General features: G+C 31.0%; 1 protein-coding gene across 4 annotated transcripts in view; it reads right to left on the bottom strand.

Moving 5' to 3' along the window:
* The window catches only part of NBEA (neurobeachin), an 816964-nt gene that overhangs the window by 518628 nt on the left and 285205 nt on the right, over positions 1-13131 (bottom strand). For all 4 annotated transcript variants that reach the window (XM_016197269.2, XM_016197275.2, XM_087814370.1 and 1 more), the window contains one exon: positions 7537-7975. In XM_016197269.2, the coding sequence (XP_016052755.2) occupies positions 7537-7975 (439 nt within the window). The remainder of the gene's footprint in view (positions 1-7536; positions 7976-13131) is intronic.

The raw sequence follows: 13131 nt of genomic DNA, 5'->3' as shown, positions 1-13131 counted from the left end.
GTAGCTATTGTAAATAATGCTGCTATGAACATAGTGGTGCATATATTCTTTCTGATTGGTGTTTCAGGATTCTTAGGATATATTCCTAGAAGTGGGATCACTGGGTCAATCAGCAGTTCCATTTTTAATTTTTTGAGGAACCTCCACTGTTTTCCACAGTAGCTGCACCAGTCTGCATTCCTAACAGCAGTGTACTAGGGCTTCCTTCTCTCCACATCCTTACCAGCACTTGTTGTTAGCCAATTTATTACTGGTAGCCATTCTGGCTCTTATAAAATCTTCTATCAGGTTGTTACTCAACATTTGCCACTTGGTTATCTATTCCACCTACTTTAAAAGGCTTACCTAGAAGTCTATTGTATCCATTTGGGGTACCTACTAGGGTGCATAAATTCTCTAAAACATACCCAAGTTTTTGGAGTACATACACGTTTTCTTGGTTGGGCATATAACTTTTATCTGGATTTCAAAAATATAGCCAAACAAAAGTTAAGAGCCTCCAACCTAAACTATTAACATATTCCACTCTTCTTCTACACTGCTATTTATACTTATAGAATCCTAGAATCCTCTACATTACACATAATTTACCAATTGCATTTTTCTATCTTAAATATATTCTATGTTTTCCCACACAATTTCACACTTCTGTCCCACACCATTAGACTGCAAACTATAAAGAAGAGGACAATTCCCTTATATACATATACCTTTACATACTCCAATACTGTAACTGTTATCATTAAAATAGAACAAGCCAGGAAATTATGCAATCTAATTAATCTAATTCACTTCATCAAAATGTTCCACTGAAAACAAACAAATGAACAAAAAACCCCAAAATGTTCCATTGAGTAACTGATTATATGTTTTGCAATCCACTGATATATATATATATAATATATATATATATATATATATATATATATATATATATATATATATATAATATATATATAAAGTAAAAATTCATTCATTATCGGACTTATCTCAAAGCCAGAGATTTGTGGGAAGAGACTGGATAGGAAAATACTACCATCATCCAAGCATGAAAAGATGGTAATTTGGATTGGAATGGTAAAGTGAAAGTGGTGAAAAGTGCATCAAATTCTGACTATACTAAAAAGGTAGAGCAAACAGAATTTGCAGAAGACTGGATGTGGGAGAAAAGTCAAAGATGATGTAAAGATTTTTGCCTTAAGCAACTGAAAGAATAGAGGTGCCATTCCTTAACACAGGAAAAACTATGTTTGGAGCAAGGTTTTTAATAACTATTAACTTATTAATCATCCAAGTAGCTATGCTGAAAAAGCAATTAGATAAACAAGTCTATAGTTTAGGTGAGAGGTTTGGGTTGAGACATAAATTTGAGAGTCATCAGTTTATACACTATTTAATGCTAGGAAAGTGGATGAAATCAATCACCAAAAAAGTGGATTCAAATGGAGATTAGATGTGGTCCAAGGACAGAATCTTGGGGAGGTCTGCATTAATTGGTTCTATGAATTTTGTAAAAAGATTACTTTATCTGTATACCTCAAGATTTTTTAAGTATAAAGTGAGATACTGAAGAAAGGGCTTTTTAACAGTGACTCACTGAAGCAAGTGAGTTTGATAATTATTCACGCACCATGTAAAAATCCCTTTCTTACCTATGTCCCTTCCTCCTTTCCTGTAACACTTATTGAGCACTGACAGGTTAAGGGCATACAACTACACTGACATGTTCAGGGGATACAAAGACAAGACACAACTCGTGCCTTTAGAGATACTTTAAGGAAACATAAGATACAAACAAATCAACTGTGTAATATATTTCAATAACTGCTCTGGAAAGTTATGCAAAATGCTTTTTAGGAACACAAAAGGTGTGTGTTATTGGGAAGAGTGAGCTGAATCTAGAGGGATCAATAGAAATTAGCCAAGAGGAGAAAATTTTAATAGTAAAAACTTAGATAGGCAAAGACATATTGAAAAAAACAGCAGAATGAAGGAACTCCAAATAAATCCTTACAACTGGTGAAAGTTGAGAACTTTCCATTCCAAATTAAAAGTTCCTCCTTTACTGGGTAGTAACAGGAATTTATTTTAGACCTGTATTTAAGAAAATTGTCTCTGGCATATGTGAAAAATACATTGATGGTGGGGAGGAGCATCTGGAAATAGGGAGGCCAGGTAGGAAGTAACAGAAGGAATCTACTTGAGAGATGCTCGGCCTAAAGTGAGGCAATAGCTTTAGGAATGGACATGTCCTATCTTTTCTGGAATTCAGGTACTTTAACCAAGTTCAAAAATAGTCATCTGCTACTTACTTGAGACTAATTATAGGGCCATTTCATGTATCATAGAATTTTGAAACTTTATGAGACTTGGTAGAAAGAATGAATTATTCTGAGTGTTGGGAAATGGAGTTCCAGAGAGCCAAAGACAATATTTAAATGTTACACAACTAATTACAAAGAGACCCATTATTAAAAGTCAGTTCTCTGACTTTCCAGATTATCACTCTTCCCTCAGGCTTATAGATGTTAAACATTTATTTTAAAAGAAAAAAGAAAAAAAAAGAAACTGTGGAGAAAAACAATCTGGTAATGATTTTAGGGTGACATTACAATTTACTGATGTTCATGAGAAATCACAAGGTTACTGCTATGATGTTTTCATGTTATATGAGTCTTATTTTATATTTAGAATATCAACCAAAAAAGATATATAAGAAATAATTGAGTATTGTATTAACCTGCCCTTTGAAGAGAGAAATTTTTCAGCTCACTGACTGCCTATATAAATGCCAGGAGAGACAAAGGCAACAAAATTGCAGAAATGAGGGTATCATCAAAATTGCATCTTCTGTCAACTGACCTTAAAATACTATACCCAGGACACTTGGAGCATAAAAATAACTGGGATTTCAGTGGGTAGATATCACAGAAACTATGAAATGTAAAGGTTGACAGCTTTTTAATAAATTTGGCTCACATTTACCTATTAATCCTTTAAATAATATAATCAACACATTAAAAAAAAACTAGAAAACTATAAGAACAGAAATTGAAATTCTCAGCAAAATTAATTCCAAGTTTAAAGAAATCAATGTAGGAGGATCCCATGAACTCTATTAAAACGTATCTTTATTATATACTCTAAATTGTCATCCTTAGCCTTGATGTCAAAAATGTTAGTGTTAAAATGTTAGAGAGAAATACCTAGCCTAAGCTTGTACTTTGGGTTTAATAATACAAAAGCTATCTATATTGATTTTTTTAGTCCTCTAATATTGACAACTTTTTTTAAATTTTAGAAATTTTCTTTCTCAGAGAATGATACACTTGGAAACAAGAATATTCAACTCTGAGGGGAGAAAATGCAGGCTACTTTGCCTGAACATATCAAACCCAGGAATTTGAATACAAGCAGATTTACAAAATCCTGAGGGATCATGTAAGATAAATGTTTATTAGCTAGAAAAGCAACAAAATCTATTTGTGAAATCCCATACTTACAACAATTTTCTAACCATAAGAATAGTTAAAATCTATGGAGAAGCATATTGTCCTCTGACTTTTTTTTGGGGGGGGGGATGTTGTCCATACTAAAGGGGAACCTCAAGAATCTCAGGAAAACCAAGACTGAGCTAAACCACAAATTCTCAAAAGATTAAAAACGTGGATATGTAAGAAATTTTAGTATAAAAGATAAAACTTAATTGGCGGTTTAGAAGAAAAGCATCACCACAACCTAAAAGTTACAAGGTTACTAATTCATAAAATATATAGCTCACCTAGAATATTTTATTTTATTTATTTATTTATTTATTTATTTATTTATTTATTTATTAATTAAATTTATCTTTATTGATTTCAGAGAGAGGAAGGGAGAGGGAGAGAGAGAGAGATAGAAACATCGATAATGAGAGTCATTGATCGGCTGCCTCCTGCACGCCCCCGACTGGAGATCGAGCCCACAACCCAGGCATGTGCCCTGGCCAGGAATCGAATCGCGATCTCCTGGATCCTAGGTCGATGCTCAACCGCTGAGCCACACTGGCTGGACAACCTAGAACATTTTATAAAGCATAGACCTATATAGAAATCTACTAAAAGAGAGTATTTGGGGAATCTTTAAAACTTGATTTATGAGTTCTGTGGTGAGATTATTAAGCACTTCTGTTAAAAATAAAACCATAATAAATATTTCTCTTTGCTTCATGGTAATAGAACATTAGAAAAGCTGTTATAGTTTTAAAATTATAGTTCCACTGTGCACACAATGTTTTCTCATTATACAACAATACTAGAGGATCTCTAGCATTTTCAGTGCTTTACAATTCATAAATAGACATTTGTTAGGGCCACTCAGTGTAATCAAAGATACCTAAATCTGCACAGATGATGATGAGAGGGAATGAAAGAAAAAGAATCAGCTCTTTCCATATATGCAGATGAGAATATTTCTGTATTTCATAATAAATCTGATGAAAGATTTTAAACTAAAAGAAAAAAGGGTCATTTTAGTTAGGTCATGATGTTTCTAAAATTTGATATTGTAGTTTACTTAATGAAAATGAACTTCAAAAAATAAACAATAAACTTCAAACCACTGAAATTCATCAATGCTCCATCCACTCCTAAGTGGTGAGAAGCACCCTATGGAGAACCTAAGTTAACACAATTCAAATCACATTAGTTGTTTCAGGAAGCTATTTCCAAATTTATAATCTAGAATAAGTATAAAGAATACATGTCTGCAATAGAACAAATAAATGATTGGCTAACAAAAGTAAAATCCTAAGTGATTTCCATGGGGATTGCACAATATTATTAAGTATGATTTAGTTATAAAGAAATGAAAAAATGAGTTTATAGCTATTTTTAAACTAAAAATAATGTGATAAATACATTATCAGTACAGTAAGACCCGTGATAATTCTGTGTTTGAAACTGGTAATATTCAGGACTTTGCTTTGAAAGCCTATGATCTTGGATCCTATTTTCAAAAATTTGATCTGATGTTAAAAGATAAGTCATAACTTGGGTTTCAGACTTCAGTGTTTCAGAAATGTGTTTATATACTTCATAATGTAATTATAGTTATCTTAAAACAGATAAGGCAAATGGTAGCAATATTTTAGAAATATAATTGAAAAATGCAGTTGTCCAGAAGCACTTGTGGGTATGATGTCTCTGAAAAGCTGCTCAAAGCTCTAGAGTTTGAAGTTAAATTTTTGATATTGTCACTCTCAATCTATTGAATGGCTGACAGACAATCAAACCCTTCTGGCTGGCTGGCAGCTCATTTTGCTGGCAGGTGGCAAACAATTAGACACACCAATTTGTGCCTCCTGATGACATTAAAGCATGAAACTAAGTTGTATGCAGGGCCTAGTGATTTGTGTGAAAGCATTTCAAAAATAATACTCTTTGCCGTGGCAACTCATTTCAGACTGCCACCTCCCATTATGGCTTTGAGCAGTGAAGACGACAGACTTGAGTTACGTGCAGTGCAAGGCCACTTCTGTTCAATCCTTCATCTGCGCCCCCAGAGACCTCAATCCCCTCCTTTCATCAATATCACCTCATCATTTACATTTGATAATACTTGAGCTACTGCATATATTAACTACGCTGGAGACCCTTTTCCTAAAAAGAATTAAAATATGCTTTGTGCACTTCAATTTCATTTCTACTTATAAAATTTACACTAATGATTCCACTCCCATTGCATGTTGCACAAAAGCTCCGAAGAACAAATCAAATAGTTCAATTTTTTAAAGCAATATTCTCAAAAGTGTAATAAATTTTGAGTAGCTAAAAATATTGGCACTCAGGTGATTGCTTTGTTAGGGTTTATAGAACAAACTGTTCTAACAATAATCCAAAGTAAAAATGTTTTACTTAATCTTATTTTACTACCTTTTCTTGTGCAAATTACAAGAATTCTCTGTATTTACTGTTTTGTATTTTAACAAAATTTAAATATATAACAAAATTAAATGGAATGCAAACTTTCATTACTCTAAACTAAATTATCATAACATTTATTTATAGAATTATATAATTAAAGACACTTACATTCATATTTATATGCACTCATAAATGCACATACCCAGATATCCTGGGACCATAAACCAAATAGGTGAGATAGAGGACATTAACACGAAATGACATAGGAACATAGAAGATATCACATGAATGAACATCTGAATATTAACACAAACTATTTTAAAAAGAAATGTCTTTCTACATTTATAGAACCCTCCTTTTTCAGTTTTTTAAATTTTTGACACATAACACATTTTATCTTATATAAAAATTATTTGCAAACAGTTTTATCTCTATTACGCCTAAATACATAAAAGACAAAATATTTTATTCATCTTTATTATCCTACATAATGACTAATGTCATTTATATCTTCACAATAAATTTTCAAGAAATATCTGTAGGACACTGGTTAAAATGTGTAAAGGCAAATTTAAATTTTGTTTTTATATAAAAAAGATAATCCATCCTAACTGAAAATGGCTTTCCTGCCACTCCTCTACTCCTAAACACCAAAAAATTACTGTCTCTAATGTAGACAAAACAGTTTGACGATTTTAGAAAAAGTAATATGGAATAGAGATTATAGTTTTACATTACAGGTTAAGAAACATTTGATTTCCTAACTTGATTCTTTCTAAAAAGAACTGCTTGCCAATCACTTCACATACATATATACGTTTTTATGTAGGAAAAAGTGTTTTGAACATTCAGAAGGTAAAAAATAAAAGTATGTAAACATAATTTGGAATATGTATCAAAGTTAAGTAATATTGTCAGAATTAATGACTATTCTAAAATATTTTTCTAATGCTGCATATGTTTTTAAATAGTAGAATATATTATTTGCACAAGTTCTTTGTTTCTAAAATATTTTACTCTTCTGTGACAAGTATAATGGAATAGAAAAACAAATTTTTGGTTCTCAATTAAAAGTTCCTCGTATGATTAACATCTGAATCTAAACAGATAGATGGGGCCATGTTATAAATCGTTTACAACCTTAAAATGCCTTTCAGCAATATTTACTTTCCAATATATGTCTCAAAATATGGCTTTTACATGGATAATATAAATTCCATAAGAAAGATGATCACACATTTAAATTTTTTTTCTATACACTTCCATTTAAAACTCAAATTTGAATTTTATTATTTAAGGTAGGCTACTTAATATCCAACAATTATTATAGTTTTCATTATTATTATAATGGAATTTCAGAACCAGACTTTGAAGAAATCTGGCCTATCCACTCCCCATTTATATCCATAAAACAATTAAGTCCAAAAAGATCAAGTGACTTCCCCAGTGTAGTGTAGCCATTTGATGGTCAATTATAACCAGAATCTGAGTTTCTCTATTTCTAATTCAATGTGCTATGCCTTACTAAGAGTTAAATCAAGGTGGTCTGTCACTTAGACCTAATATTTTTAAATTAACACTCAAATGTTCCTTCCATGTATAGAGCACTGTAAATAATCAGTTCAGTATTTACCTGTCAAAGGAATGAAACTGCATAGGAAGAATAGCTTGCGCTTCTCTTTTCAGTGCTGGATCTGGGTATGGGATAGGATCAGGGCCACATTCTGCAATTTCAATTGGAGCAGCCACAAGACTTTTCAATATTTCCTTGACATTGATGCCTTTGGTTTGACTAATGCTAGATATGGATGGTGCAGGCTTCAAAATTTCACTGGGGTTCTCAGTTAAGCTTTCCTGTGATTTTTTCACTTCAGACGACAAAGTGGATAACAATTCACTCATGGCATCAGGGCCTGTACTAGGCTCTAATTCTGCCCCATTCAAGATGCTAGCCACTTGCTCTTCTCCAATTCCTGAATCTGTATGAGGAATAGAACTTTCTAGCTGAATTTCTTCACCGGGTGCTGGTGTTTCTTTTTCCTTTATAGTGTCTGGAAATGCAGCAGCTGTTTCTGTAAATGAAAGAAAATGGTTTAAATAAAAAGTAACAAGTGGAAACCCAATAATATTAATAAAATATTCTCACATATTAGAGAAAGTAAAACCTGTAACAAACAAAAAAATCTGCTATCTGGATGTGTAGGACAACTGGGTTAAAATATATTCATATATACCTGTATTTGTTCAATAACCATCAACAGACCCTGTTTCTTTAATAAATCATCTGGCATTTCAAAACTGGTATCTTTAAAAACAAGGACAAAGTTCCTATACAATTATTCATAACATCTTATAAATAATTATAATATGAAGTTCCCCCTTTATCCTTTCATTGCTAGCTAAAATATTTAAGATAATTTTTATACTTCTCTAATACTGTTCTTAAAATTATATCATTTTATACCTTTTATGGTACTTTAATAACCAATATGTCTAATTAAAATATCCAAACTAGTTGAAGATAGCATTTTAAAGTTCCATAAACATAATATGTATAATTCTGAAGAGTTAAGTATAAAAAGCATGTCAAATGATTAGTTCAAAATAATAGTTTAATAAGAAAATAATGATCCTCAAGAATTTAGCCTACATGTTCCTTTCTTCAAGAATTATTTTATGATACTTAGTTTTTTTGAATAAAAACTTCAATTTATGAAAACTTAACTAGAAAACTATAGGTATTAAATACACATATAACATTACCAATTAAAATAAAGAGAAAAATATCTTTAAACTATTAAATTCATATTAAATCTCATTACACAAAGGTTAATATAATAAACTTCTCCATATAATAAAATGTTATCAAATTGTAAATGATGACCTTAAAAAGTTTATCTAATCTAGAAAATGATAAAGATAATAACAGATCTTAAGTAACTTTGAAGAAAACAAGTTACATGTAAATTATTTACAATACCTTCTTAGATTCTTAGTAAATGTTAGCTATTTACAAATAAATAATATCTTCATATTATTCAATAGTCCTAGTAAGCAATATTTAATTAAATTGACTTAGTAAGCAATATTTAATTAAATTGACTAAAATATTAATTTCTCACAGTTCAGTGTTATATTATTTTTCCTTGTATTTATTAAATAGGTTTTAGTTTTGCATATTTGTTTGATGTTAAAATTGAAATAAGAAAATATTAATTAGTATGATATGATGATAATATTTAAAAAGTGGGTGACCAACATGAAGAGTAGAATAGACCTATTCTTTGTTGATAATAAGACTAAAAATTAAAATAACTTCACAAAAGTTTTAAGAAGACAAATGATTTCAATAGTACTACTGGAAAAGCACTACAGAAAGAAAAATTTAAGAGGTAAAGATAACAGTTTGGCTGTTTTATAAAACCTTGTAAAAGAAGATTGAGACTTAGAATAATACCATTAGGAATAAACAGAAAGGGAAAGAATCAAGATGTTTATGGAATATCTAGCTTAATGAAAAAAAAAGAATGGTGCAAAAGAGGAATGTATTTGTTCAGAAAAATAATGAAAGGTTGTGAATCAATTAAGTATACAGAATCTCTGGTATATTTATATCTTCAGGTCAAGATAAGTATAGAATTATACTTCGGGATCATTTAAACTAAGGTGCTAATAAAAATTTTTGAAGTTTCAAAATAACAGGGATACAAAATGAGAAGATAAGTTGTTGAAAGCAGTTATTTCCACTATCAGTGATACTACTGAATTTATTTAGTACTTGTGTGCAACTACAGATAATATATTTTTGGACACAAAACAAAAAGAACTAAATAGTAGTAGTGATATTTCTGTGACAATAGGACTGAGAATGTAAACACAGAAACAAAATAAGAACCCTAACATCAAGAAAGAGTCAGTATCATGGTCACCAGCATGGCCAACTTTTCTTACAGAGTTTTATTATCAAAATGTGTAAAATCAAGTCTACCACTTAGTCTGACTTTAACTAATTTGTAGATTTCGCCTACAGTTTTCACTTTACCCTAATGTGATGTCTCAATATCTTTATTTATGGTGTGTTTTACATCGAGGTACATGAAAAATGTAAATGTTTCAAGTTTTATTAGTATAAAATATAAGCATTTTGCTAGCAAAAAAAATATCAGAGGAAATAAAATATTTAATTTGGTATCTACAGGTACCATAAAAAAGATCTATCCATCAAATATAATTTTTTACTGTTTCGTTCCATTGATTCTCAATGGACCATTAAAATCTTTAACTCATTAACTAGATACTTAAAACTCCATTATAAATGTTAACCTCTCCATTATAAAATACAATGAAAAGTTTATTAAGTTTGAGCATTATAAAACTTTCAAATGAATCATCAAAATATTTACACAGTAATAAAAACCTTAGTTTTATTTTTACTGTGGCTGATAAAAAAGATTTCAAAAATGAAGCAGTAAATTGAATATTTCAGTAAGAATTCTATTCAAATAAATACATTTTGTAAAGCTTCCCTTGTGATCATGTCACACAGAAATAAAAATAAACACCAATGGAAAATTTTATAATAGCAATTATAAATTACTATTACTATAAAAAAATAGATGAATAGTCAAAAATCTTAATTTCCCATTATGCATTAACATCTTTTACAGAACATGCATAAACATCAGTTGATAGCATAAACATCAGTATGTTTTATTGTGACACTAAAGTGCTTTCAGGATTTAACCCAAGTAACTTCAATAGGATGGTAAGCAATGGGAAAAAACGGGGGACATCCGTAATACTTTCAACGATAAAGATAAATAAAAAAAACCCACAAAAAAAAAAAAAAAAAAAAAACAGGAGAGAAAGAATAAATGTTTGCATCTGTGCAGGTTATATCAATGACAGTAGACCTGTAACTTTTCAATAGCCCCCATCAGTTTACTTAGGAGTATGCCATGTCAGTACACAAAGCTGAAACATTACTAGCCTAAGTGATCTTAACCTTCTCAGAAACAAGCAGTTGGAAGCCAGATGCCTCATTTTATTACTGTGCTTCATTGAGTCTAATTGAGTTCATCTAATAAATTTTGGGAAAATTATGGGGTTAAGTCCAGCAAATGACATGATTTCTACATGGTGGCCACATTTATCACATTCCTTTCTGCAAAAATCTTGTTTTACAGTGATTTATAAAGTATTTCAATATGTCTTATCTATTAAATTATTCATATTGCTATTTTCCAAACTAAATAAGGAATAACATGAAAGTAACAATCAGTTCCTTGTAGTATAGCACTAAATACTAAGATTAATTATTTTACTACAAATAGTAATACTAAGGAAACTAAATCACATTAGAATGATTTAAAATAAAACATTAAAATCAGTATATAACAACCATGTATATTTTGTTTATATTAAATCCAAAAATGTTAAGTTACATAAAAATTAACCTGAATTACAAAAAAAATTCATAAAATTTTAAAAATCATTATTAAAATTCATTTTATACAACAAAAGAATACAATAAGCATTGAGTAATTATTTGCAATTAATTATATGCAATTCAAATTTTTTGTTTGCTACAATAAATGTATAAAAAATACAACTTCAGGAATTCAACATTATTACCAAAAACATGGCCATAACAGACAAAATTATAATTTAGAAGAAACCATTACGGGCCAAGAAGGTACTACCAACTGATGCTTTGACTATGATGTGTAGATCTGTATGAGTTTATTCTACATGGAGGGCTTTGAGCTCCTTGGATTGCACAGTAATGACTTTCATCAAATTGAGACTTTTCAGGCCAATATTTTATCAAATATTCTTTCTGCCCATTTTCTTTCTCTTCTGTCTTCTGAAACTCTCATATGTGCATGTTGCTTCACTTGATGGTATCTAACAGGTCTCTGAGGCTCTCTTTATTTTTCTTCATTATTTTCTTCATTCTGTACCACAAAGTATGATAATCACAATGTACCTTTCTTAAAGTATGCTGATTCTTTCTTCCGCCAAGTCAAACCTCCTGTGGAGCCCCTCTAATGAATTTTATATTTTAGTTATTAAATTTTCAACTCCTGAATTTCTACTTGGTTCTTTTCTATAATATTTCTTTACTTATACTCTCTTTGGTGAGACATCACACTCATACCTTTAATTCTTCAGAAAAGGTTTCCTTTAATTATTTGAGTATATATTTAATAGCTGGTTTAAAGTAACCATTAAGTCCAACATCAGGAGCAATTCTATACTGTTCTTTTTTTCATCCTGTGTGTCAGCCTTACTTTCTTATTTTGTTGCATGTTTCATAATTTTTTTGTTGAAAATTAGACATTTAAAACATAAGACGTGTCAATTCTGTTTGTATATTGACTCTCCTGAACTAATTCTGTAAAATCTATATTCCCTGTCACCTGCAGCCACTGAAGTCTCTACTCAGCTCAGTGGTCAGCTAATAATTGGACAGATTGCCTTCAGTGTCTTGAACAAGTAAGACTTTTACTCATTGCCAGAGGCTCTATGTGTGTGTTGGAGCACACTTTCAACACAGTCTGTTTACAACTCTCCCTTACCCTTTACTTCCTGCTTGCACAGGGTCTAAATATTACCCAGAGGTAAGTGACTGGGACCTTCTCAGTTCTTTCCTGGACCTCAGTAAAGCCCCAGGGATATGAACATCTTATTCTCAGATCTTCCTTTTAAGTTTTTTGGTAAGGTTCTTGTTTGTCATGGCTAGTACTGCTACCTTAGGCAATTGCAATGTTAAAAATAAAGTTGCTGATAATTATTTCAAAAAATACTTTGGGAATAGGGCTTTACTCACCAAGCATGCACTGAATAGATAAAATAATAATGAGCCCTGTGAGTGGAGCTTTACTAGAGGGACCTGCCAGACAGATCAAATAGTGAAAATGCCCTAAAATAGGACATTTTAAAACCTCTAAACCTAGTTGGCCTCCTTCCAGTGGCTACTAGATTGCTGGTGACCATTACCATGGTTGACTGGTTGCTAGTTTTCAAGGTTAATGCAGGGCTGGGGAGAGGAAGATGGCAAGAGGGCAAGTTAAGTCTCCACAAAGCTTGATATTCTCATAAAAATCTGCAGTTTTTCTTGATTTAACAACCTTTGGATTGCTGAAAGGTTTTGATTACTTTCCAGAGAACTGAAAAAGGGATTTTTAAATAATTTTTGCCAATGTTCTCACTGCTTTTATGGAGG

Source organism: Miniopterus natalensis, chromosome 2 (genome assembly GCF_054644295.1).
Source record: "Miniopterus natalensis isolate mMinNat1 chromosome 2, mMinNat1.hap1, whole genome shotgun sequence".
Lineage (NCBI taxonomy): Eukaryota > Metazoa > Chordata > Mammalia > Chiroptera > Miniopteridae > Miniopterus > Miniopterus natalensis.
The sequence above is the reverse complement of the archived record's forward strand: the minus strand, read 5'-3'. Positions and strand labels throughout refer to the sequence as shown.